General features: G+C 41.5%; 1 protein-coding gene across 5 annotated transcripts in view; it reads left to right on the forward strand.

Moving 5' to 3' along the window:
- The window catches only part of Wdr19 (WD repeat domain 19), an 80,062-nt gene that overhangs the window by 48,510 nt on the left and 4,256 nt on the right, over window positions 1-27,296 (forward strand). For 2 of the 5 annotated variants that reach the window (XM_087187476.1, XM_087187472.1), the window contains exons 25-36: window positions 1,508-1,654; window positions 1,982-2,106; window positions 4,447-4,559; window positions 6,012-6,080; window positions 10,181-10,258; window positions 17,939-18,035; window positions 19,397-19,521; window positions 21,816-21,897; window positions 23,305-23,455; window positions 24,965-25,088; window positions 25,802-25,878; window positions 26,188-26,308. In XM_087187476.1, the coding sequence (XP_087043602.1) occupies window positions 1,508-1,654; window positions 1,982-2,106; window positions 4,447-4,559; window positions 6,012-6,080; window positions 10,181-10,258; window positions 17,939-18,035; window positions 19,397-19,521; window positions 21,816-21,897; window positions 23,305-23,455; window positions 24,965-25,088; window positions 25,802-25,878; window positions 26,188-26,299 (1,300 nt within the window). In that variant the 3' untranslated portion in view covers window positions 26,300-26,308. Of the gene's footprint in view, window positions 1-1,507; window positions 1,655-1,981; window positions 2,107-4,446; window positions 4,560-6,011; window positions 6,081-10,180; window positions 10,259-17,938; window positions 18,036-19,396; window positions 19,522-21,815; window positions 21,898-23,304; window positions 23,456-24,964; window positions 25,089-25,801; window positions 25,879-26,187; window positions 26,309-26,403; window positions 26,574-27,296 lie in introns of those variants that run through there. The other 3 variants (XM_021246669.2, XM_087187474.1, XM_087187475.1) reach the window with 3 other exon arrangements.

Here is a 27,296-nt window from a genome sequence, read left to right on the forward strand (position 1 = left end):
ATATTCCCTCCCTGGCCTCAAGTGCCAGACTTTAACATCTTCTTACACCTCATACCTCAGCCTTTCCTTTATTTATTCAAATATAGTCTATTGCTTCTTTTTATTTTTTTATTTTTTATTTTTTTGGTACCGGGAATCAAACTTGGGTCCTTGCGCTTGCACAGAAGGCAGCAAAACCACTGAGCTAAATCCCCCGCCCTGCTTCTTTTTATTTGAGGGTTAAATACTGAATGTTGATGTTCTGGCATGACATGGTATGAAATGGGAGTTAAATGGTTGTTTGTTTGTTTGTTTGTTTTTTTAAGGAAGGATAACCTAAGGGCATAGAAGGACAGAAAAACACAAAAGCATGAATTCCAGACTTAGGGAGATATAGTACACTATTTAAGCCAGAAAACACTAAAATATAGCAGTGATATAACAAGATCTACAATACTGTACAGAAACTAATAGAAAAGGGGACTAAAGACAGGAAAATAATGTGTCCTAGAGAAGGAAAAACAATTTGAAATTGTATTTACATATACAGGAAAAAAGTTCTGCTTCACAAATTATAATATAAGCATGCTATCATATTTGGAAAGATTTAGTTTCATAACTATATTGTCAAAATGCATTTGTTATACTTGACTGATAAAAGTGTCAATTTCTATGGCCTTTGAAAAGTAACTTAATAAATATCTATTAAGAGACTTTTAAAGGTTAGTACACTCTCACTTTTAGAAAAGTAACCTTGGGAAATAGAGATATATACTGTCTTGTTGAAATTGAAAGAGCTAGAATTAGTCCAAACTAAAAAGTACTGCACGCCACCTAGAGGTCAACACACAAAGATTTTATATGTCACTGTTAAGCTTTATATACTGTAATTGTGAAGAATTCTTTATTTTCTAAAATAATCCTATATTGCTATCATAATCTTACCACTAGAAAAGAAAAAACAGTAAAATGTAAATTGTATAGAAGCTTTGATTCAGATGCAAAAACTGCAATATAATATTGCATTTATATTTTAAAAAAAACAGTTGGGGGGCCAGAGATTTAGCTCAGTGGCAACGCGCCTGCCTTGCAAGTGCAAGGTCCTGAGTTTGATACCTGGTACCAGGAAAAAAAAAAACAATATTCCATTTGTCCTGTTAGTTTCTTCATGAGCTCTAGGCACTTTTGCCTCGATAACTAGTTATCAAAGATAACTCCCAAGCTTGTATGACTCTCTCTTTTTTTTTTTTTTGGTACCAGGGATCAGACTCAGAACCTTGCACTTTCGAGGCAGGCAGCAGAACCTCTGAGCTAAATCCCCAGCCCAGTTTCTTAAACCCCTAAAAAGAACATATTTTTGTGGGAGAGTCCTTAGAGGGTTTTTTTTTTTCTGATGAAAAAAAAGAGATTTAAACAAAAACAGCTACCATCAATACAATAGAAAAGTACTCCAAACATTTATGCACATTTCCTCCCCCTAAGTTGAACAGGGTTGAGAAACTTTTTCGGAACTGAGTATTTCTTCCAGATACAAGGAAGCTGTGGTGGCTTATGAGAATGCCAAGCAGTGGAACAGTGTGATCCGCCTCTACCTAGACCATCTCAACAACCCAGAAAAGGCCGTCAGCATCGTCAGAGAGACCCAGTCTCTGGATGGGGCCAAGATGGTAGCCAGGTGACGTAGAGCACTAATGTCTTTGGAGTCCTAAAAACTAACTTTGAAAGACGGGCCCCACCTCACCCCATCAAATACCAAAATTCAAAAGGAATATTTATTCTTTGTGGGTTTTTTTTTTTTTAGAATTGTATCTAAAGGTTTGTTTCAATTCAAAGGCTCTACGGTCACCTTTTGAGAGTATGCTTGTCAAGTGTACACACAAAACATAAAACTGCAGTTTATGCAATAAATTATTTTTTATTTTCTGATTGAGAAAGATTTTACTTTGTAAATGACAAACTTATTTTACATGAGAGTTAAGCTAATTAAAGCATTTTGTTTTAGGTTTTTCCTACAGCTTGGTGACTATGGGTCCGCCATCCAGTTTCTTGTCATGTCCAAATGTAACAATGAAGCTTTCACCCTGGCTCAGCAACACAACAAAATGGAAATCTATGCAGACATCATTGGTAAATATCACTGTTTTCCCTAAGTTCTCTTAAATACTTATATCATAAGAACACTTTGACTCTTATGATCAAATTACCAGATTGGTGTACACACAAGATCATTCTTGTAAATGAGTACCATTTATACATCAACATGTGTATCTGTGTTACTAGCCAAATGTCAGGAACACCACTTACAGGTAAGGTGGTATTACCATATAAAGAAAAATACTGTTTTCAAAAAATAAGTCTATGGGGATGAATTCTAAGGCAGGCCAGATTTTGCACTTTCTGCTATTTATCAGCCATTAGAAGTAAACAAAATTTCACTATGAAGGTGACAGAAGTACAGGATGATTTTTAGAAGCTATAAATATTTTTTAAATTTTTTAAATGAGTTATAAGTGAAGAATATATTATTGCTTTGATAAAGAGTGATATATAGAGGGCCAGGGATTTAGCTCAGTGGCACCATGCCTGCCTCACAAGCGCAAGGTCTTGAGTTTGATTCCTGGTATGGGAGGTGAGAGATATATATATATTACACTTGGTAAAGATTTTAAAGATCCAAAAAGGAAAACAAAGACAATGGAAGGAAAAAACTGGAAACAAAGCTTGTGTAAATGGGGAGGGGAGGAGGGGTTGAAGGGAGAGGAAGGGAAGGGAAAAAAAAACAATTGAGATACGTGATATACAGGTACAAGTTCCCTGTGATGAATGTGATCAATATGTATGACAGATATGTACTAAGAAAAAGAATGAAGTTTAAAACAAATTTTTTAGCCCAGGGATTTAGCTCAGTGGCACCGCGCCTGCCTCACAAGCACAAGGTCCTGAGTTCGATCCCTGGTACAAAAAACTAAAAAATTTTTTTAATGATTTTAATAATCCAAAGTAAAATTTTATATTCTGAAAATGCCTGCTTTTAGGTTTTCTTCCCATGTTTGTAGTTGTTCAGATTTTTATTTTGTGTATATAACATAAAATTTCCATTTAAAACTGTGCATTTCTGGGGCTGGAGGTATAAGTCACTGATAGAGCACTTGTCTAACATACTCGAGGCCCTGAGTTTGATCCTTAGCACTGCAAAAAAAAAAAGGAGTGTTCAGTTCTGTTGCATTAAAGTCCATTCATGCTGGTGCAGCCATCCCCGGAACTTTGTCATCATCCCACTTTAAAGCTCTGTACCCACTGAAGAATTGCTTCCCACCACTCTCCCGTAGCCTTTGGAAATCACTGTTCTACTTTCTGTCTTCATGAATAAGACTGTTCACAGCACAGTGGAGTTATAAAATAACTTGTCCTTTTGTGTTACTTTGTTTTTTTAAATTCACAATATGACCAGAAGAATTGATGATGGGATTCATGGGAAGATTTCTGTGTCAGTCTTCAAAGGAACATGTGTTAGGAAGCCAGTAAGATAACTGAAGTAAATAAAGAGCTAAAGGAAAAAAGTACAGATAAAAGCAAGTTTACAATTGCTAATGTTTAGCTTGACAGATGACATTTCTGTCCTAACATTACAAATCACTGTTGTATGAAAGAACTTACATTTCTCTAAGTCCATAAGACTATAGCTTTATAAGGGATATAAATAGGCAGATTTTCCCCCACCCCCAAAACACACACGCTTTTCTCCACCTTATTTTATGTCTTTCTCTTTTCAACTCCATATCTGTCTGGCTGGAGGTTTAGGGCTGTTATTATCCTCCCAGGCCTCCAGCTCAAATGTAAACAATGATTTGGAACTCCAGCAGCCATGGGGTCATTCCTTCTCCATGCTTGATAAGTTTAAAAGCCCTAAACCAAAAGAAAACAGCAGTAGAACAGTAACATATGTAACTGGCATCTGTTGGCCACTTGAATGTCCTCTTCCCTATATGACTGGTAAACACACATGTGCCGTTGTTCAAACCAGTCAGGCCTTGGTGGGAAGGGGAGATGGATTACATCTGTGGTAGGGTAACTTGGCTTCTGATTTTTCTGCAACTAGGCAGATCATGGCTGAGGCTATAGTCGTAGGGGTTCTTGTTTTAGGAAATGAGACTGAGACTCAGAGAATGATGAAGGTTTCAAAGACTAATTGACAAACTATAACCTAGATTCTAAAAAAAACCTCATAATAATTTCCTCTCGTGATCCTTGTTTAGACTGAAATGAAGATGGAGTAGAGTTAATATTTGGGGTGATTATCATGAATATGTTTCATCATAAAGACATACACTAATAACAGTGGTCCTTGCCATAAGAGTTTTCATTCTGCTATTTTTAGATCACCTCTTCTTAGATTGTACTTGTAGATTAGCAATAAAAGGTAAAACATTCTGCTCAGACTTTTCATTCAATGAACTTCTGTTGTAGGTTCTGAAGACACATCCAATGAAGACTACCAAAGCATCGCCTTATACTTTGAAGGAGAAAAAAGACATTTTCAGGCTGGAAAATTCTTCTTGCTGTGTGGCCAATATTCACGAGTTAGTATTCACCAAGAAAACATACCTTGGACTCTAGAGGAATGATGAAATATTTTTTTAATGCCAGCATCATTCTAAACATCCAGATTTGAAATCTCAGAGTGAACTTATTTTGTTATAGTTTGGACTGGGGATGGAACCCAGGGCCTCTGCATGTCGAGCATGAGCTCTACTACTGAGCCACCCACCACCACACCCTCTCAGAATCAACTTGGAAATCTCTCCCTCCCATACCCAGTAACTATCTTTCTTCCTAAAATCTCTCCCACCAGTCCCTTTCATTCTAACTACCACTGACCCAGCTCACACCTAGATCACCTTCCTCCAGTTATTGCAGTCGTTTCTTCTTTTCCTGCTTTTAGTTTCTCTGCCTGTATTGCATCCATCATTTTTCCCCAGTGCAGCACTTGCCATGCCTGTACAACAAGAGACAGAATGTGTTTCGCCGTGGGCAAAGCTGCCTGCTGACTGTTTGACAGTGTAGGGGCCACTGACCACATGTATCTTGTCTGCAGGGACAGCTGCTGCTCACCTCAGGCACAATAGTGCCATTCAGGAGTCAGGACCTAGCAGTGCCAGGTCATGTGATCTTTTTTCCAAGAGAAACAGAAGTCTAGGTCTCCCAGCTTTGAAATGGGGGCCCAGGTATTTGCACAGTATCTCTCTAAAGAAAACATCTGCGTGTGAATCCAGCCTACAAGCTGCCAATTTGCTGTTTCTGGCCTCTTGGAAAAAGTCCAGACTTTTATCTGGCACCCAGGAGGATTTCCCTCATTGGGCTGGGCAGCCCAAGCCTCCAGTCCTGGCCCCGGTGTTCCCACGGGAGCATCCTGCGCTAGACTCGAAGCCGGGCCCTCACCACCCTTGATCCCCATCTTGGCCCACTCTGCCGCCTCCACCGCCCCCACAGACCTGTTCATCCTGCAGCTTTGTCACCTTTGCTTCCTCACGGCACCTGTAAAACCAACTGGCTACACTGCCCATTTGTCTTTTAAGCTGTTTCATTTCTTCGCAGATGTGATGTTCAGGACTTAGTAATCACTTAAAATAATTGGTTCCTTTTCTTGTTATTGTGTGATACACAGTCCCCAATGAGATCATACTAACACAAAGAGGAGGATACAGACCCTTCCTGTGCAACTCCCAGGATCCAGCCCCATCCCACATGCATAGTGGCAGGTTGTCAGTGAGTGCTGGTTAAGGACTAAGTGAATATTCCTATCGTGCACTCTAATTTCCTCCAAAATCAGAACTTCAGAGCATTAACTGGATCCTGCTACTTTTTTAAACTAGGCCCCTAGCCTTTGCAATATGTATTTGAGACCCAGCACTTGCAAGCCCCTGATTGAGATGAAACTACCAGCACAAACTCTAAGTACTTTGTGTAAGCTTTGTTTTTTCCAGTGTGAATGGAGTCTGAAATTTTTAACTGCTGTACCTTTCTCATTTAAGGCACTGAAGCACTTCCTGAAATGCCCAAGCTCAGAAGACAATATGGCAATAGAAATGGCAATTGAAACTGTAAGTAAATTCTTTAATGAAACTTTTAAGAATGCCAGCATTTGAGGGCCAGGGATTTAGCTTAGTGGTACTGCTACCTGCCTCGAAAGCACAAGGTCCTGAGTTCAATCCCCAGTACCAAAAAAAAAGAATGCCAGCATTTGAAAATTTTTGAAATGTTCAAATATATGCAAAATTAGACCAAACAGTAAATCTCACATAACCATCATCTGCCTTCCACATCTGTCAACACACAGTCTTACTCATATCCCCACCTCTTTCCTTGGTTCATTCGGAGCAAATGACAGTCACCATATTGCCTCCTTTCCTGTGTCTACGAGATAAGAACATATGGGTTTTCTTAGGTGTAAGTTATACAATGAAGTGCACAGATTCTGAGTGTACAACTCAATATCTTCAGAACCTCACAGACACCAATGTAGAACACTTTCAATTCCCCCAAAGGCTCCCTTATGTCTCCGCCCAGCCGGCACCCCAACAAGAGCAACCCCAGTCCTGCTTCTGTCCTCTTCATGAACTTTGTCCCACTAGAATCATGCACAGCAACCCTTTGCGCCCACTTCCTTTCAGTCAGCATTGTGTCTGGGAATGTGTTTGTGCCACACCAGGGGTTCATTCTTATTTATTGCCGTGTAGTAGTTTACCTAAATGACTAAGCCACAGTTTATTTACCGCCTACTCTGTTAAGGGGCATTTGGATCATCTCTAGTTTGGACATATGAATAAAACCACATTAACGCTGTTCATGTCTTTTGGTGGATGCAAACACAGTACCCATATATCCAGGAGCAGAATTATAATGTCATAGGGTGTACATATTTTTAGGAGTAGTAGATAGCACCAAACATTTTTTTCAAAGTGGCTGTACCAGTTTATACTCTACCAGTCATGTAAGACATTTTAGTCTCTCAACATCTTTACCAGTGCCTATCAGTCTCAGTTTAACTGTTTTGATAGATGTGTAGTGATTTCTCATTATGGTTTTCATTCTTTTTTTTTTTTTTTTGGGTACCGGGGATCAAACTCGGGTCCTTGCGCTTGCGAGGCAGGCGGCAGAACCACTGAGCTAAATCCCTGGCCCTTCATTCATTTTTCTAATGACTAATGACAATAAACTCCTTTTCATATGTTTATTGACCACTTGAATATCCCCTTGTGAAATGCTGTTCAAATCTTTTTTCCAGATTTGAATTGTATCATTTCATTCTTACTGATTTATAGGATTTTGTTGTATAGTCTGGATACAAGTCTTTCCATCAGAAACATGTATTGTGAAAATCTCCCAAGGTGTGGCTTGCCTTTTGTTTTCTAGTGTTATCTTGATGAACTTAAATTCTATGTCTTAATAAAGTCTAGCTTATGCATCTTTTATAGTTAATGCTTCTTAGTCCAGTTTAAGAAACCTTTGCCTATCCTATGGTCATGCAGACATTCGTCTTACCATTGTGATTGTTTAACTTTCTCATTTAGGCTTCTGCCCACCTTGAATTAGTTTTTGTGTATGGTATGAGATGTAGGGGGTCAAGAGGGTTTTTTTCCATGTGGATATCCAATTGACCTCCTACCATTTATCAAAATGCAATCTTTTCCCCACTAAATTACCAGGGAGTGTCTGTCCTAGATAAAATGACTATCTGCCTATTTATCTATCTCTATGTCTGGTTTGGGATTCTTTAGTCACTTCCATTGTTTTAGTAATCTGACCTTGGGCCAATACTACACTATCTTTATTATATTGTTACATATTATGATATACTATGTTTCTCCAGATTTGTCTATTGAAGACATTTTTTTTTTTTGGTACCGGGGATCAAGCTTCCTTGCTTGAGCCTGCAAGGAAGGCACGGTGTCACTGAGCTAAATCCCCGGCCCTGAAGACATTTTATGTAATGGAATCATATAATACGTGGCCTTTTGGGTATGGCTTCTTTCATTGAGCATGTTTTCAAGATCTTCCATGTTGTAACCTGCATCAGGACTTCATTCGGCTTGATAGTATTTCTTAGTATGCATATACCACATTTTGATTATCTGTTTATCAGTTGCACATTTGGGTTGTTTCCACTTTTCAGGCTATTATGGGTAATGATGATACTGTTAACGTGTGTGTTAGTTTTGTGTGGACATGTGTTTCATTTCTCTTAGGAAATGAAATATTACTTAGAAGTAGAATTCCAAGGCCCCATGTTAATATGTTGAGGAGCTGCCCAACTGTTTCCCAAAGTTGCTTCACCACTTTACATTATTTTATTCAACATTGTAAAATAGTAATATTCTATCATCTGCATTGACTCCTATAATTCTTTTATACAGAACTTTTACCCCGTCAGCTACTCAATTACCCAAAGATAAAAGGTTGGATAAATACTTGATTTTTCCCCCTTTATTTACTAGTTTTCAAAATGAGTTGGTTTATTAGCATCTTCTAAAAGTAACCAGTGGGATACTTTTCTTTTTTAAATCATTGTAAACTGATAGACTTTTAGTATATGTGATGGATCTCAATCCATTGAGGTCACTGCTATTTTTGATCCCCAGAATTGTTCCTTTACATTGACTGTTACTTCCTTTTGACACAATCCCATTCATCTTTGATAGCTCCCTTACTCTCATGGACAAGATCTTACAGACTCTATTTCTTGCCCCAGACCAGTCACTGGTTTAAGGAGGCTTAAAGTTTAGAAGAGAAATGTTATTTAGATTCCATAATTTGTGTGCTGGGCATATTTGCTACTCTTAGTAACATCTTCTGAGACCTGTTTCCCGATCAGTAAAATGAGGGAGGCAAGACTGGAACACCTGCAGGCATAGCTAAGATGCTGTGATGCAGGAAAGATAGTTTGGAGAAAAAATTATGGAGCAGTTTAGCAGCACTAAAGGATTTGCAGCTAGAACATGATGCTGTGAGTAACTGGAAGTCACCAGAGGGAGAGGAGCACTGTTCAGAGATCTTTCTCCTTGGCTGATTGCTGGCTGTGTTCTTGCTCGTCCCTTTCCAATAGGAACATAGCTCTGACACTCCCTAATTTTGAAAGCAATTACCTAGTGTTTCCCCAAAATTCTTCACCTCATACAGTCTATTCCTGCCAACTCACACTGTTACATTTCCTTCTTCTAATATAGCACATTATTATCCTCATCAACATCACCCAGCTCTTCAGTGATTTAACTCTCACCATATGGAGATGTGTTGTTTCTGTTTTGTTTTGTTGGCAGTACTGAGAGTTGAACCTAGGGCCTTCTCACTGAGTTACATCCCAGGCCTTTTTTAATTTTTTGAGACAAGGTCTCACCCAGGCTGAGCTCAAACTTGCAACCCTCCTGCCTCACCCTCCCGGAGTGCTGGGATTACAGGTCTGCACCATCACGGCTGGCTGGAGCTGGTTTCTTTGAGATATCTAAACCAGGGGCCTCTCCACAGCACCACTCAAGTTTCTCGTTGCCGCCCTCTTCTGGACTCCCATGGCTATTACACTCCTTTCTTTTCCTTTACACAAAGCTCACGCTGGTGCGAGTCCGTGGGGAGTTGCCACAGAAGAGGGGCTCAGTGGGTTATATTATACAGGTTGAGTACCCTTTACCTGAAGCACTTGGGACCAGAAGTGTTTTTGATTTGGAGGGGTTTTTTTTTTGGGGGGGGGATGATTTTGAAATATTTTTGACTATTGGTTGAGCATATTTAATCCAAAATTTGAATGCTCCAAAACCCAAAACTCCTTGAGCATTTGTTGGTGCCAAAAACGTTTTACATTCAAACTGGGGACGCTCAGCCTGTGTAAGGCCCAGGTCTTGTGCTCAGGGTGCAATGCTATTCACAAGGTTTCTATTGAAACATCCAAGTATATTCTCTGTGTACAAAACAAAACACGGTACTTTGATATCAATGAGAAAAGCTTTCTAAGGATACCTTTTTATCAATGAAAGACTACAAATGAATGAAGAAAGACCCTGAGCCTGTATTGTATCTCAGGCACTTTACTGCAGATAAAGTATTTTACTTTATGTAGTTTTTATTCTACTTCTTTAGCAGAACATCATTTACCACCCTCTTGCTCGGTTGGAGATGTCGAACTTGCTGGGGTTTTTCTCTTTGGGAATAGGTTGGCCAGGCCAAAGATGAGCTGCTGACCAGCCAGCTGATAGACCACCTGCTGGGGGAGAACGACAGCATGCCCAAGGTAGGGAGGGAGCTTCTGCCCTGGAGAAACCTCTGTCTGTTCGTTCCTCTGTTCAGCCCTGTTTTTACCTGTTGCACCTTTGCAACACAGTCTTGTAAAACTGTGCAAGAAGGTATTATGTATATCCACCCAAAAATTGTTCCACCAATGAAGTAGCCATGTCCCTCCAGATAATCCTCACCGTGCAGTCTTTCCCAAAGGTTTTTGTTTACTCAAGGAATTATGGGAAATGATCATTGAAACTGTGACTTAGCAGTGATTCCTAAGAATCAGAGTATGCTGTGTTCATATTTTGGAACTTCTGGAAATTAACAAAAGTCATATTAAACATAAAAGTAACTCAATAGAAAATAGAAATTAGTTGCTAAGCTTCCTGGGGTTCCTGCAGAAGTCAGGCTTCTCTCCACCCTGTGCACACTTTTGAGAATTCCCAGCCCCCACCCCGTGTTGTTATGTGCAAGATCTGCTCGTGAAGAACTCAGGTCACAGATGTGAAGAGCGCCATGCACTGTCACAGCTGCAGAGGACTGTGGGTCCCTGCATGCCTTTCTTTGATCTTACAGATAAAGCCAGAGGCCCAGAAAAGCTAAGTTGATTTGCCAAGGGACTCGGGCCCTTAAACTATGCCAAACTACCTCCCATTATGTCCACTTGCTGTAGTAACTCAGAAACTAACATCAAATACATGATGGAATCATCTCAAATGGAATAGGGAGTAGAAAATATAACATTTAAAATGGAAGTTTTCCAGTGGGGCATGGTGGCACACACCTGTAATCCCAGCACTCGGGAGGCTGAGGCAGGAGTATCACAGTGAGTTCGAGGCCAGCCTGGGCTCCATAGTGAATTCAAAATCAGCCTGGACTACATCGCGAGATCCTGTCTCAAGAGTCAAAAAAATAAAATAAATTGGAAGTTTCCCTCCAACATTAGTTATTATCCTGCATATTTTCTCTGTAAGAATAGCTGAAGTGAATCACTATAAAAAGTTAAGAGCTGGGGATTTAGCTCAGTGGTTCCGCCGCCTGCCTCGCAAGTGCAAGGTCCCAAGTTCGATCCCTGGCACCAAAAAGGAAAAAAACAGTTAAGAAAGCACGGTAGCCATGTTATGCTGGTGGTGAAGGCCAGGGCCACCTACCATCTGCAGCTGGCCTCCTGTGTGACTAATTTTTGTAACTGACCCGCTCTAACAATAGTGAGTCCATTCCTAAGATGAGGGCTGTAGTAGCTAATGACAGTGGAGCCCTCACGACCTAATCGCCAGCGCTCACTGGTGCTGTGCTGCAGATGTAGTTTCAGCGCATGGGTTTTATGGGACATTCAAGCCATAGCGCTGGACACATCACTTAATTCTTATGTGTCTCGGGACTCCTGCTGTCTAAATGAGGTGCGGTGCAGACCCGCGTCCGTGGGCAGGTCTCAGATATAACTAGGACTTTGGATAAAGTGTTTTGGAACCCTCACCAGAGGGATCCTCAAGTCCTGTGTATTTTTATTATGGTGGTGTCCACCATGGACTGCATATGTACCTGTGCACTGGGTGGCGTCCTTAGTCTACACCATTCTCTTTTTGTAATGATTTTAATTATTAAAATCATTTTATTAGTACATATTTGCCATACATAGTGATCACACTTATCATAGGGAATTATACCTGTACATAATATGTCTCAATTCTTTTTTTCCCATTTCCTTCCCCTCCCTTCAACCCTTCTTCCCCTCCCAATTTACAAAAGCTGTTTCCATTTTCCCTTTCAATTCTCTTTTTTAATACCTTTTCCCTTCCTCCTCTTCCCCTCTGCCCTCCTTTATTTCCCTTCCCATTTGAACATGTTCTTCCTACTTCCCAATATCTATACCTGTAATACCAGCACTTGGGAGTCTGACGCAAGAGGATCACCATGAGTTCAAGGCCACCCTGGACTACATAGTGAGTTCAAGGCTAGCCTGGACTACATAGCAAGACCTTATGTCTATAAATAAATAAATAAATAGATTCCCCAATATCTATCCTCCATTTTGTTCCTTATTTACCCTTTGGGTTTCTCATACAAGAAAAACATTGTGATATTTTAACTTGTGTGTCTGATTTATTTTACTTAACTTTATGGTCTCAAGGTAGATCCATTTACTTAAAAATGACAAGTTAATCCTTTATGGCAGAGTAGTACTCCACTGAATATGAATACCACTTTACTCATTCATCCATTGTTTGCAAGTTTTAGCTATTATAAATTGTGCTGGTATAAAAATAGGTATGCATATATTCGTGGGATATGATAGTTTTAACACTTCCAGGAAGCTACCTAGGAGGGGAACAGCTGAGTTAAATGGAACTTCTAGTTTCACTTTTTTGAGGAATCTCCACACTGATTTTCACAGTAGTTGCACCAGTGTACACTCCCACCAACAGTGGAGAAGGGTTCATTTTTCCCCACAGCCTCGCCAGCATTTGCTATTGGTTGATTTCTTGATAATAACTGTTCTTTCTGGAGTGAGATGGAATCTCAGTATTGTTTTAATTTATATTTCTTGGATGACCAGTGATGCTGAGTATTTTGTCATATATGTATTTGCTATTTGTACTTTATCATCTGAGAAATGTCTATTCATTTCAGATTCCCATTTTTGCACTAGGTCTTTAAATTTGAGGGGTCTCTTTTAAAATTCTTTATATATTCTAGATATTAGTCCTTTGTCTGAGGAATAGCTGGTAAAATGTTTTTCCCATTCTGTGGGTTGTCTCTTCACTTCATTGGTGGTTTCTTTCACTATGCAAAAGCTTTTTAATTTGATATGATCCCAGCTGTTGATTTTTTATAGTATTTCCTGTGTGATCAGGGTTTTGTTCATAAAGTCTTTGCCTACACCAGTGTCTTCAAGAGTTTTACCTATTCTGTCTTCCAGTAGGTTGTGTTTTTGTTTTTATGTTTAGACTGTGATCCATTTCGATTTTAGTTTAGTGCATGGTGAGAGATATAGGTCTAGGTTTCAGCATGTGGAAAGCCGGTTTTCCCCAGCACCATTTATTAAAGAGGCTTTCTTTCTTCCAGTGAAGGTGCTTGGCCCCTTCCTCAAAGATAAGGTGGCTGAGTGTGTTTGGAGTTGTTTCTGCATCTTCTATGCCATTCCACTGACCCTCAGGTCTGTTTTTTTACCATGTTTTTATCACGGTAGCTTTGTAATATAACTTCAACCCTGGGATTATGATGTCCCCTGCCCCTTACACTTGTTGCCCAGAATTACTTTTGCTATTTTAGGTCTCTTCTGGTTTCATATGAATTTTAGGATTGTTTTCTCTAGTTTGTGAGATATGCTATTGATATTTTGATTGGGATTGCAATAAATCTCTACAACAGTTTTGGAAGTATGGCCATTTTCACTATATTGGTTCTGCCTATCCAAGAACAGGGGATGTCTTCCCATTGTCTGATAACCTCTTCGATCTTTTACTTCCTTTGTTAGATTGATTCCTAAGTATTTCATTTTTCTTGATGCTCTTGGGAAAGGTGTTGTTTCCCTGACTTCTTTCTCAGTAGTTTGTTACTGTACAGAAATGCTATTGATTTTTGAATGTTGGCTTCGCATCTGTCACACTACCCAATTTGGTTATTCTAGGTCTTCTGATAGAGTTTTGGGGGTCGTCTATGTAGAGTATCAGGTCATCAGCAAATAATGATCATTTAACTTCTTCCTTTCCCTCCTTCCCTTCCTTCCTTCCTCCTTCCATATTCCTTTTATTTCTGCTCTTGTCTAATTGCTCTGGCTAATGTTTCCAAAACTATACTGAGTAAGAGTGGTGATAGTTTCAAGGATAATTTCCACTCAAGGTTAATTTCATCCTTGTATTATTCCTGATTTTAGGGTGAAAGGTTTCAATTTTTGAGCATTTAGTGTGATGTTGGCTGATGGATTTTATCAGATTGAGATAAAGAGCATCTATTCCAGTATTCTGTAGGATTTTTATCATGAACAGATGTTGAACTTTGTCAGATGCTTTTTCCCTGTCAATAGAGGTGATCATGTGGGTTTTGTCCTTGGTTCTGTTTTATGGTGTATTACATTTATTGATTTGCATATATTAAACCATCCCTGTATCCCTGTGATGAATCCTGCTTGCGCATGGTGTATTATCTTTTTGAAGATTTGCTGCATTCTGTTTGCCAGTATCTTATTGAGGATTTTTGCATCTATGCTCATTAAGGAGATTGGCCTATAGTTCTCTTTTTTGGTTGGATCCTTCTCTGCTTTTGATATCAGGGTAATCCTTGCTTCCAGGAATGACTTTGGGAGTGTTGCTTCCATTTCAATTCATTAAAGAGTTTGAGTAGTGGGATTAGATCTTCTTTAAAGTTCTTGTAGAATTCAGCAGTGAATCCGTCTGGACCTGAGCTTTTCTTTGTGGGTAGGATTTTTTTTTAATTACTTTTTCAATTTCATTGGCTGATATTGGATTATTTAGAATATTTATATCTTCTTTTTTTTTTCCGTTATCGGGGACTGAACTCAGGACCTTGTGCTTGCAAGGCAGGCGAGGTGCCACTGAGCTAAATCCCTGGCCTTTATTTATATCTTCTTGATTCAGCTTTGGTAATTCATATGTACCTAGGAATCCAATTCTATCTTATTAGAGTACAGGTTCTCCAAGTAGGTATTGATCTGGATTTCGGCTGAATCCATTGTGATTTCACCCTAATTGCTTTCACTCCTAATTGCATGGATTTGGATCTTTTCTTTTTTTTTTTTTTTTTGTACTGGGGATGGAACTCGGGTCCTTGTGCTTGCACAGCAGGCAGCAAAACCACTGAGCTAAATCCCTGGCCCAAATTGCATTAATTTTTCTTCTGATCTTTGTAATTTCTTTCCTCCCACAAGCTTTGGGTTTAACTTGCTCTTGTTTTTCCAGAACCTTGAGGTTCAACATTAGGTTATTTATTTAAACTTGCTCTGTTTTCCTAATGTGGGAATTCACCATTTCAAATTTCCCTCATAGGACTGCTTTCATCACATCCCATAAGTTCTGATATGTCATATTGGCATTATCCTTTAACTGTAGAAACTAATTTTGTCTTTAATTTCATCTGTGACCTATTAGTTGTTCAGGAGGGTACTATTTAATTTCCAGGTGTTTATGTAATTTTTGTGGTTTCTTTTGCCATTGATTTTCAATTTCATTGCGCTATGATCTGATAATATGCATGGGATGATTTCAATTCCTTTGCCTTGGGCTGGGGATTTAGCTCAGTGGTTCTGCTGCCTGCCTCCCAAGTGCAAGGTCCCGAGTTTTATCCCTGGTACCAAAAAAAAAAAAAAAACTTAAGCAAGTTCTATGAGCTAGTATGTGGTCTATTTTAGAGAAAGTCCCATGTGCTGCTGAGTAGAATATGTATTCTGTTGTGGGGTAGAACACTCCATAGATATCTACCAAGTCCATTTGTTCAAAGGTTTGGTTTAGTTCTGCTTTTTTTGTTGTTGACTTTTTGTCTAATCGCTCTATTTGTGATAGTGGAGTACGGAGGTCCCCCATTACAATTGTATTAATGTTTATCTGATTTTGGGGGGGGTACTGGGGATCGAACTCAGGTCCTTGTGCTTGCACAGCAGGCGTTGAAACCACTGAGCTAAATCCTTGGCCCATATCTGATTTTTCATATCCATTAGTGTTTGTTTTATGTAGCTGGGTGTGCCAGTATTTGGTGCATATTTATTTATGATTGTTATCTCTTCCTCTTGGATTGTTCCCTTAACAAGTATGTAGTATATGTAGTGGCCTTCTTAGTCTCTTCTGATCAGTCTTGACTTGAAATCCACTTTGTCTACAAATAGAGTAGCTACCCCTGCTTTTTTCCAGGTTCCTGTTGCATGGAATATTGTTTTCCATCCTTTGACTTTAAATCGACGGATTTTTTTTTTTTTAGTTAAATATGTTTCTTGTATGCAGCATATTGTTGGATCTTGCTTCTTGATCTTTCTGCCAATCTGTTTCTTTTGATTAGTGAACTGAGACCATTCACACTGATGGTTATAACTGATGTGTACTGACTTATCCTTGTCATATTCTTTTCCTGTTGTTTCCCCCCTTTCTTTCCCTTCATTTAATTGTTTGCCTTGCCTGGTGGATTCATTCTGTTGGGATTCTTGGAATTGTTGTCTTCATTTAGAATGTCCTTCAGAACTTTTTGGTTGGTTTGGTTGTTAGTTTGGTGGTCATGAATTTCTTCAGATGTTCTTTATCAGGGAAGTATCTTATTTCTCCATCAATTTTGCAAGGTAATTTGAGGGTACATCAATCTGAGTTGGAAGTTTGGGTTTTTTTAATGGCTTGAAATACTTGTGTTGAGAACTCTGCTGTGATTCTGATGGGTTTTCTTTTATAGGTGATCTGAAAAAAATATGTAGGTGATCTGTTTCTTGTCTCTAGCAGCTTTTAATATTCTGTTTTTGTGTTGAATTTCTGGAATCTTGACTGTTACACCATTCTCTTGAGAGACTGAATGAATCCACTTAATAAGGGTTGAGTAATTAGCCAGACAAAATTTGAGAATACACACCTATTACCATGAAAACATGCAGGATGCCTTTTTTTTTCCTTGGGTAGCATTTTACCTTTCTTATGTGACATTTTATTTGTAACTGTCTTAGTTACTTTTCTCTCATTGCTGAGACAAAATACCTGACACTCAAAATTAAAGGAAGAAAGCTTTATTTAGCTCACAGTTTGTAGAGGTTTCAGTCCATAATCTAATGGCTCCAAGGCAAGGTGGAGTGGCAGACAGAGCTTGGAGAGGAGAAACAGTTCATGGCAGCCTGTAGGTAGCAAAAGCAACAAGAGAGCTGCCCCTTTTATCTTGTTCAGACTACTTAAGGTAGGTAGCACTCACACCCTTAATCTTAGTGCCCTGGGGCCTAGCATTGCACCAAGAATCAAACACACTAGATTCAGCCACCTCTGAAAAAGCCCCACCTATGACCCCATGAGGCTTTGGGGGGGAGGGGGCATCTAGACCCAAATCATAACAGTAACCTAAGAATAATTTTTTAATAATTTCTGTTAATATCAACTCTGAAGCTCTTTCTACTGATTTGAGATGTCTCCCAATAAAAGTAAATTGAATCTCATCTAAAAATGGAATAGAAAATGGGCTGGGGATTTATCTCAGTGGTTCCGCCACCTGCCTCACAAGTGCAAGGACCAGAGTTCGATCCCTGGTACCAAGAAAAAAAAAAAAAAAGGAATAGAAAATGGTCAAAGGCCAAAGAAAATTTTATAGAATAAAGAAAATGTATATGTGCTGAGATGTTGCAAAGTTAGTACATTGTATAAGAACATGTTTTGCTTCCAAGCATGTGAGCGATGCCCTGTGGATTAGGGGCAGGGACAGACTCTGAACCCTGATCACTGAGGCCCAAATCCTGACTCTGCCCCTGTCCTGTTGTGTTGCAGTTTCTCAGCCCTCTTAGGGATTTAACTGAGTTAACATTTAAGTACTTAGAATACTACCTGGCACATATTAACCGCTGAATAAATGTTTGATGAGCTCGTTCTTTTATCAAGTTTTAAAAAACTATCAATTCTGTTACTGACACATTAATGTGATTCAAACTGAAATGCAAAAGTATAGGTGATTCCCTCCTTAGCTAATGAAATAAGCAATGTTTGTCTAATGGTTTGTATGACAGGATGCCAAGTACCTGTTCCGCTTGTACATGGCTCTGAAACAGTACCAAGAGGCTGCCCGGACTGCCATCATAATTGCCAGAGAAGAGCAATCTGCAGGTAGGTCTCTAATATATATATTTTTTTAATTTTTAGTTTTTATGTTTAAAATTGATTGTGTGCATGTGTTTGTGTGTGTTCATGTGTGTGGTAGTGATGGAACCCAGGGCTCTACCACTGAGCTACACCCCCAGGTCCCTGATTTTTTTTCTCCTCAAACAGGGCATAGAATCAATCCTTAACCGTTCTTAATGCCCAAGAAAGAGTAGAAGTTTCTTACCCATCACTTTTCAGCCTTTCAGCTAAGATCAAGTCTAATCTAGGCTTGCTTTGAATCCAAAAGCTAAGGAGATGGCCATTTTTAGGTTTCAAAGCAGCAAAATAATTCACCATTACAGGGACTTATGGACCAATGGGATTTATTTCCTGCCCTCCTTTGCAACCTCAGTTTTTGTCTTCTGGGACGGTGACTTCTCTGACCACTGCAGCCCACAACCTCCTCCTGCAGCTCATAGCATTTTCTTTCTACTTCATGCATTTGGTCTGATCCATGTGAGAGACATTAGAAGGTGGAAGGTAATTATACCATATGATAGTGGATCTGGTTCTTTATCATTACAAGGCTGTTACAAAATCTCCAAAATGCTTCTGTTCATTTACGTGCTCTGTAAATATTTGTTTGAGTAAGAGAATTAGTCTACGATTCCCATTAGTTTTTGCAAGTCAGTTCTTAGATGTTCCTAAATATCACAATTTTGGAAGATATGCAGTTAAATCCATCATTACTTTATTGAGCTTGTGTTGATCTGCTACTTGTCTGTCAGATGTGTGGCAGGAGCTCAGGACCTGGAGAGGACCAGGCCAGGGTTCAGCCCGCCAAGGTTGATGGGAGACTGTGACTTCAGCATTTACACTTGATCTTCCTGCCTCTGGCGGGTTGCTCAGTTTCGGGGTGCTGGGGATCCACTGCAGGGCTTTGCACGTGCTAAGCAGGCACTCTTCTGGGAGTCTCATGGAAGGGGAGTTACACGACGGTGCCCTGGAAGCATCAGGGTTTAGGGGAGGCCTGAGGCTTTGGAAAGACTGATGGGGGAGAAAGCTGATGCCCAGAGAGAGGGGAGATGTCCAGTGCTGGCTGTGGGGAGGAGGAGCAGACTATGAAGGACCCAAACTTATGACCCAGTGGACTAGGGACAAATGGATGCCCTGAGGAAGGGTGAGACAGCTCCGAGGACACCACCACACAGGGTAGTCACGTGAGAGAACCACCGATTAAAACAGGAACAATTAAGTTACTGTATGACGAGATGGCTAAAATATTGGTAATAAATAATTAGCAAGACCTCTTGTAAGAGGAAAGCCATGGACAGACCTCAGATTTCATCCTTGGCAGTAATGTCACTTTACCACCTCTTTTCCAGGAAACTATCGGAATGCACATGACGTTCTCTTCAGCATGTATGCAGAGCTAAAATCCCAGAAGATCAAAATCCCCTCTGAGATGGCCACCAACCTCATGATTCTGCACAGTTACATACTTGTGAAGGTGAGGCCCTTGAGAGACCTGGGACACAGCCAGCCCTGCGTGTTCCTCCGGGCACCTCTGCATCAGACCAGAGTAGTTTCCTAGGTTTCAAGTGACAAGAGCAAAGTACAGAATAATTCTACAATATGCTGCCTTTTGTCTACAAAAAAGTGAAAAGAATGTATAGCTATTTACTGCAAATAAAATGAAGAACATACTGCAGGGCTCAGCAACAGTGGTTTTCTAGAGGGAAGGGGTGCAGGACAGGGGATGCACAGCACCAGAGTCAAGCTGACAGGACAGGAGGGGAGCGGGCTTTGCTGTGTGTCTTTCCATTTCATTCTGACTGCGAAGTATACAGATGCATTACCCAGGCCCAAAAAAGATTTTCTTAAAACCCTTCTGTTGATCTAGAGTTTGTTTATTAACTCTAAGCTACTGTATTTTATAAAATTTCAGTTTTCAATAGTTTCCATTTCATCTAAATATAAAAATAATACAATTCATTAGGAAAATTTTGAGACTCTAGAAAAGTATAATGAAAAAAACAATTCATGCTTCAAATTTATCACCCAGATATAACAATTGTTGGTGTTGTGTATCTTCTCTATACTTTTATAAATGCATGTGTGCACTTTTTAATTTATTTTACTAAATCAGGATTATATTTATATCCATTTGTTTATTCTGGTTTCCTATTCAGTAATTCTTAACAGAATCAAATTATGGGGCTGGGGATTTAGCTTAGTGATTCTGCCACCTGCTTCAAAAGCTCAAGGTCCAGAGTTCGATCCCCAGTACAAAAAAAAAGAATCTAGTACTTGCGTGTATAATTTACATTAATGCTATACGTGTATGTGTATATATATTTGCTTATATATACACTATCTTTGTAAAGGTACAGGCGAAATCTAACATGTATTTTCCCAATTTTTCAGTTTATCAAAGTACCTCTTTCTATATTAGTGCTAACTTGGTTCTCTGACCCATCCACAGAGCTGATTTAACCTGCAAGTCACCTAGCATAGTGTGGTAAATGTACAAAGGGTTCAAATCCCCGAGATGGCCTGTGTCAGCCTATCCTGTAGAACTCTGCTGAGATAGAACCGCTCTGTCTGTCCTGCTCAGTACTCAGCCACCGGCCTGGCTGTGGAGCACTTGAAATGCAGCTAGCACAACCGACAAGGCTGTTTTTAATTTTATGTCATTTGAATTTTTAAATTTCAGTAGCCACATGTGACCACTGGCTGCCGTGTTAGACCACACAGGTCTATAAGAGTAATTACACGGGAGAGGCATTTAGAATCCATTGCAGCCCCTGGGTGTGCCTCTCCCTTCAGAGCAACAGGAGGACTCTTGTTGCTCAGAGAAAGGAGTGGAAAGGAGGAGGGCCTCTTCTGTGTCAGCCTTGAGTGGTGGTACACAATGCAGCCTTCAAGGGAGCTTAGAAACTGCTTGGTAGGAGATGAGGAGCAGAAAATAAGGATTCCTAGAAGCCCCCCAGACCGTGGCTGTCTGCCACCATCAGCTGTGGATGCTTCCTGAGTCCTCCTTCTTCCTCTGGCCCAAGGGCTGCCCTGTCACTTCCATTCCCACAGATGTCCTCGTCCCTTCCCGCCAGAAAGCGGCCTGCAACTCTTCCCCTCTGCTCTGATCTCTTATGTAGCACTAGGCATGTCCTGGGCTTTCTAAGATTATTGACTGGCTGTGGTACTAAAAGGAAACTATCAGGCCCTGTCAAGCAAGAAAAAATTCCATGAAAAAATGTCACGGGTGACTTTGCCTCAGAGGACTGAGGAGAGATCCACCCCTACTCCAGGACAGCTGGACTAGGCTTTGAGGACAGGGATGTTGGCTGAAGGGCAGCCTGGGAGATTTGGCTATGGAAAGCTGAGCTGGGCAGTGTGGAGACCAGATCGAGCAGAAAGGGAGGCAGGATAAGATAAGCTTCCTGCTCCCTGCTTCTGGTGCGAGGTTAAATATAACTAAGATAGTTATAGCATACAATAAAAGTTATTAATATTTTTGGACAATGGTGGATCACAGATAACTAGAACTGTGGAATGAAAGGCACAGATAAAAGGGCTTCTCCCTCCCCATGGCCCCACCTTTGAGGGCCCCTTGTCTCACACCTGAGTGCCTGCAGTGCCCTCGAGGCCTGGGTGAAGTCCCAGGCGCAGGAGCCAGGAAAGGCTCCAAGGACCTTGAGGATGGCCCTGTGCTGGGCCACACTCAAGGAGTTGTGTGGGGGAAGAAAGCATGACTTGGGGTTGATCTGAGCCTGTAAGAAGAATAAAGTAGATTATTTATTTCAGATCCACGTTAAAAATGCTGATCATTTGAAAGGGGCACGCATGCTCATTCGAGTGGCCAACAACATTAGCAAGTTTCCATCCCGTAAGTATTGTCTAAATGGAGCGCAGTATCCGCACTTCCACCTTAGGGCAATGCTATGAAATCTGCACTCACCAACCAACTTCCCAGACTCCCAGAAAGCAGGGATCCAGCATAAACCATGGTTTGTAAAGGACTTAAGGCACACAGCCGTTTGTCAGTTCTGGAACCAGGGGGCTCCCTCCCCATGTCCAGTTCCCAGGTACAAGCCAAGGGCCAGGCATCCAAGCAGGTCTTTCTGAGGGTAACAGTCGCAAGCTCATCATGTTTCTACACACATGTGCTGTTGTTATTCTCCCATCTTATAGGTTAGCAGTGCCAGGAAAAGGGAGCCAAGTCACCCTGCGAGCTCCCACAGTGCTGATTCTTTGTTCTCAATGAGTACATCGCCTCAGGAAAAAGGCCTCCTTATTCTAAGTGTCAGTTTCACATTCTTCAGTGGAGAGATTTTGTCATGGATGACAGGCATCTGCAAACTTTTTCTGTGAAAGGCCACATGTTACATGTTTTAGGCTTCACAGGCCGTTTTGTCTCTCTAGTAAATATAAATAATAAATATTCAACTTCACCTTTTCGGCCTGAACAATATGTACATGAATAAGCAGGGCTGGGTTCCAACAGAACTTTACTTCTTCAACACAGAAATTTGAACCTCATGTAATTTTAACAAAGATACATTCTTTTTTTTTTTCTAATCATTTAAAAATATAAAAACCATTCTTAGTTCATGGGCCATAGGCAAGAGAGGGCCAGATCTGGCCTGCAGGCCACAGTTCATAACCCTTGTTCTCTGAATGCATTCTTTTTTTGTTACATGAAAACTTTTGCGGTGTGGTAGTCCACACCTATAATCCCAGCACTCGAGAGGCTGAGGCAGGAGGATTACCATGAGTTTGAGGCCAACCTGCCCTACACAGTGGGACCCTGTTTCAAAAAAAACAGAAAGAAAGAAAACAGAAAGGACTTTTAAATGACCATGCTGGCAAAGCGTGGGATGTGAATGCTAGTGGGAATGGAAACTGATGCAGCCTTTCTAGGAAGCGGTTTGGCAATTTGTAGCAAGTAATTTTTATAAGGTCATGTTGCTTGGGCAGTAATTCTGGGTGTCTCCTGCCTGAAGAAAGAAAGTAGATGCTGGAAGAGAGATGAGGGCATAGTTACTCGTTCCCCTGACCCACTGATCAGCAGTCCTGTCCAGCACCCACTGCCAGGCTCCTCACAGGGTGTGGGTCCCGGTGGCACGGGCACCACTACACAAGGGAAGGGCCTTTGCCAAGCACTCAAACCAGCCCTTTTGGGGCCCTTCCTTCATTAAGCAGATCCTAGCAAAGCACCGAGAAGCGTGATTGTGAGTCAGGCCTGGTCACAAGGGCGGCCACCGTGCTTCCTGCTGTCCCCTTTGTGTTGCAGACATTGTGCCGATCCTCACCTCTACTGTGATCGAGTGCCACCGGGCGGGCCTGAAGAACTCTGCTTTCAGCTTTGCAGCCATGCTTATGCGGCCCGAGTACCGAAACAAGATAGATTCCAAATACAAAAAGAAGATCGAGGCCATGGTCAGGTAGGCAGAGAGCGCCATTTCTTATCTGATCACATTTCTCAAAGGTATTTTCCCAAATGGGGCTGCTGACTGGATGGGAGTAAAGGATTATATCCTACAGACCAGCAGAAAACTCAGCGACATCTTCTTGAACAGGTGAGGATTTATGTGACTCATGCACAGCTCGTCACCGTCATAGTCCCAGGCTGGTGCCACAGGTTTTGATGCCACCAAGCAGACTCCTCTCTTCCAGCTGTGCCATTCATTGCAGAGGCTCATGGCTGCAAAACAGCTGCCACGCTTATGGAGATCACATCCCTGTTTAAGGCAGGAGGAGGTGGAGTAATCGAGCATGTTTAGGTCTTTAGCTTTTTACTCTGGGAGGCACCATCCCCGGGACCCACCTCCCCTCACTGGCCGGTACTCTGCCACACAGCACCTCTAGCTGCAAAGCCAACTGCTGTTTTCTTGGGAAGGAAGCTAGAGAGAATGGCTGTGAGGTAGGCAGCAGTGTCTGCCACACAGGTGAATACTCAGCGAGTGTTCTCAGTGTGGGAAACTCCGCATTAAACAGCCCACTGCCAGCCGTGTTTCCAAATCCTCTGCAGCCCCAAAGGCAGGAGGCACGTCCCTGTCTGGCTTTCTAAAGACAACTAGGAAAAAGTATTTGGAATCACGGAGCACTTCTAAACTATTTGATCAAAGTCGTGTCCTTTTCGTCACATTACAGCAAAGGGACCCAGGTGTTCCCAAGTCTCCACCCCACACCTCAGCCAGGGGAAACGACTCACTGGTAATGCTTTTGTGTCAGCCAGGCCAGGGACCAACCTTGGTGGCAGAGAACGTGGATGCTGGATAGGGCTATGCGTACACTGTTCTTTGGAAGCTGCCAAGCCTACATGGCTTTAGGCCAGATCAGTCTGACCCAGCATATATACACCTGCGAGTGTGGACCATGAGGAGGAGCCGCTAACTCCGGCACTCTGCCCCTGCACCTGTGAGTGGCCTGTGGCTGTGTGCTCCAAGTTGGCACCTGCTGTTCACACATGGCCCTTTAACTAGAATGGAATCAACTTTAAAGCTTATTCCTCACACTCCCAGATACAAGTGCTCAAAAGCAGTGTCTGGCTCATGACCAGTGTAGTGGACGGCACAGAATTGGAACCGTCCATTGTCCCAGAAAGTTCTCGCCACTTCACAGTTACAGGGGGAGAGACAGGAAGGGTACCAGCAGCTCACCCCAGAAGCTCACCCCAGCAGCACAGCAAGAGGAGGGACCACGACCTCCTCCCCTTCCTGCATTTACCACGCATGCTACAACTCCAGCTCCTCCTGTGCCTGCGTCACACCTTACAACCTGGCCAGGCCCAGGTTCTCTTCCTTACCACTAAAACTGGACCAAGGGCTGATGTGAGCTAGGAAGTATCTTGAATCCACTCAATCTGCCTATGCAATGGGTGTGTTACATGGTCCTGTCCGAATCTGCTGTTATCCATGTCACTCTAAATGACATGCAACTCTTCCTCACAGGAGACCCGATACAACTGAGACAGAAGAGGCCATGACCCCGTGTCCATTCTGCCAGTTTCTTCTCCCAGAGTGTGAGCTCCTCTGTCCTGGGTGTAAAAACAATATACCCTACTGCATTGTAACAGTAAGTTTCTTTAGAATCATTTCCCTTTCTATTTGAACACTTGTACACCAGCACTGTCTTCATTTCTAACATTATTTCTCAAACTTCTTAAAACATTTAGCATGTGATTTCATGGCCAATGGAGTTGAAAGTTATTTTAGAGCATTTAATAATCTGAATGGAGGCTCTCTGCAGCAGTAGAGCAGGCCTGAGCTTTAAATCCTCCTTCTTAGGTAGCCACCTGTTGCCTACCTAGCCGAAGTCCAATTTGCTTTTATCACATCTGTAACACCTCCTTGCTACTAAGATCAACCAGACTGATGCGCTAACATCTGCAAAGCCTTAGGATACACCTGGCATTTCATCAGTGGCATTTTCTTGTTCTTCTTAAAACCTGCTATCAGAAAACATGAAAATACCAATCACTTGTTAATCACTGGGGTAATATAAGCCCTGTTTTAAAATAACACCAAGTAATAATGTAAAAAAATTGAAACTGATTCTTTCAATGTGATACTGATAAGGAAAACCTGCCTTTAGTCCTTTCTTTTCTTTTCTTTTTTTTTTTGCCTTTAGTCCTTTCAATGCTATCTCTTCTTAGTCCATTACCTATGAAATAGCCATAGTTCTTCAGTGTAGAGGTCTGGCTTTTAACTGTAATTCTGTAGTATACTTAAATAATGGTGGGATTTTTAAGATAAAGATGAATTTTACTCTCAAATGTTCACTCCCAGGGCCGACATATGCTGAAGGATGACTGGACAGTGTGCCCGCACTGTGACTTTCCTGCGCTGTACTCAGAGTTTAAGATGTAAGTGTGTACCCTGCCACTCGGTCACACATACTGATCCAAAAGTGGCCCTCTCATTCTACCAGTCCTTTATTCTGAACTCTCCTTATTTCTTCACATTCCTCAAGATCCCCAGAGCCCCAAACTAGCTTCTTGGGAGAAACCTCTATGACCTCGGAGAACATTATCTTTAAGAGGGTCTTATAGCAGACCAAGGATCGCTGATTCTTAAATTGCATGATGAACGTGTGTTAAGTGTAGACAGAAAATAGCTGTTTTTCATATTAGAGTAACCCCAAAGTAACTCTTGCATTTTCCTCCCCAAAACAGCTTGTTAAACACTGAAAGCACGTGTCCTATGTGTTCAGAAAGATTAAACTCTGCACAACTGAAAAAAATTTTAGACTCCACCCACTACCTGCGAGCCGAGATGGGACATTGAGTATTGCAGGTGAGGGCCGGGCCGTCCCCCAGGATGCTCCTCCTCACCCTTCCCGTCAGCCCCTGCCCCTTCCCATGCATCGTTTAACTGTCTCGTTTGAACAGTCTGACAGCAGACCTCTGGTGGACCATTCTGAAACACTAAAGTGAAAGCAGTACAGCCTCCAGGGTGACAAAGGTCATTTGGCCAAGCAGCATAAATTCCACCCAGAACATACTGTCAAGTCACATGGAGTGCCTGGCTTGGTGGCACATGCCTGCAATACTTGCTCTCAAGATGCTGAGACAGGAGGACTGTGAGTTCCAGGCCAGCCTGGGCTTCATAGTGAGAAACTCACAAAGACAAAAATGGTCACATGGGCTTCTTTGTAATTGGCCCATTAAAACCAGAGCCAGCTAATAAGATTATCTTAGATTCTATGCTTGGGAGTTGTTTGCCATTTAACAAACTATCACAAATGTAGCATCTTAGACATACATTATCTCAAAGTTTCTGTGAGAGTCATGGCTTAGCTGAGTCTTCTGCTCCAACTCACACAAGGCCATGGGCACAGTGCTGACTAGACCTGCGAGCTTACCTGAGTGTGAAGTCCTCTTCTAGGTATAGCTTGTTGGTGGAACTCTGTGTCCCGTGGCTGCGGGTTCCTGACCTGTGGCTCATCCACAGCTTGAGCAGCTCTCTGATGTCTATTCTCCCTTCGGGGAGAGTCTGGAACCTTTATGAAGGACGCAGTTAGGTCAGGCCCTCCTATGATGAGCTCCTTTTAATTCCCAATCAGCTGACTGTGGGCCTTAACTACACCTTGTAAAACCCTTCATCTTGTCAGATAATACAGGCTAATATGATGATTATGACATCCTAGTCACAAGCCCTCCCCTCTTACAAGGAAAACACACAAGATGTGGTGTGCACTGGTTGTGGGAATCTTGGGGACCATCTTAAAACTCTGCCTACCAGAGTTGTACTGATTCCATAGAGCATTTTGAAGAGGACTGAC

This window comes from Heterocephalus glaber, unplaced genomic scaffold (genome assembly GCF_053883595.1).
Source record: "Heterocephalus glaber isolate CG9 unplaced genomic scaffold, H.glaber_assembly_v1.0 deba00001509, whole genome shotgun sequence".
In the NCBI taxonomy this organism is placed as follows: Eukaryota; Metazoa; Chordata; class Mammalia; order Rodentia; family Bathyergidae; genus Heterocephalus; species Heterocephalus glaber.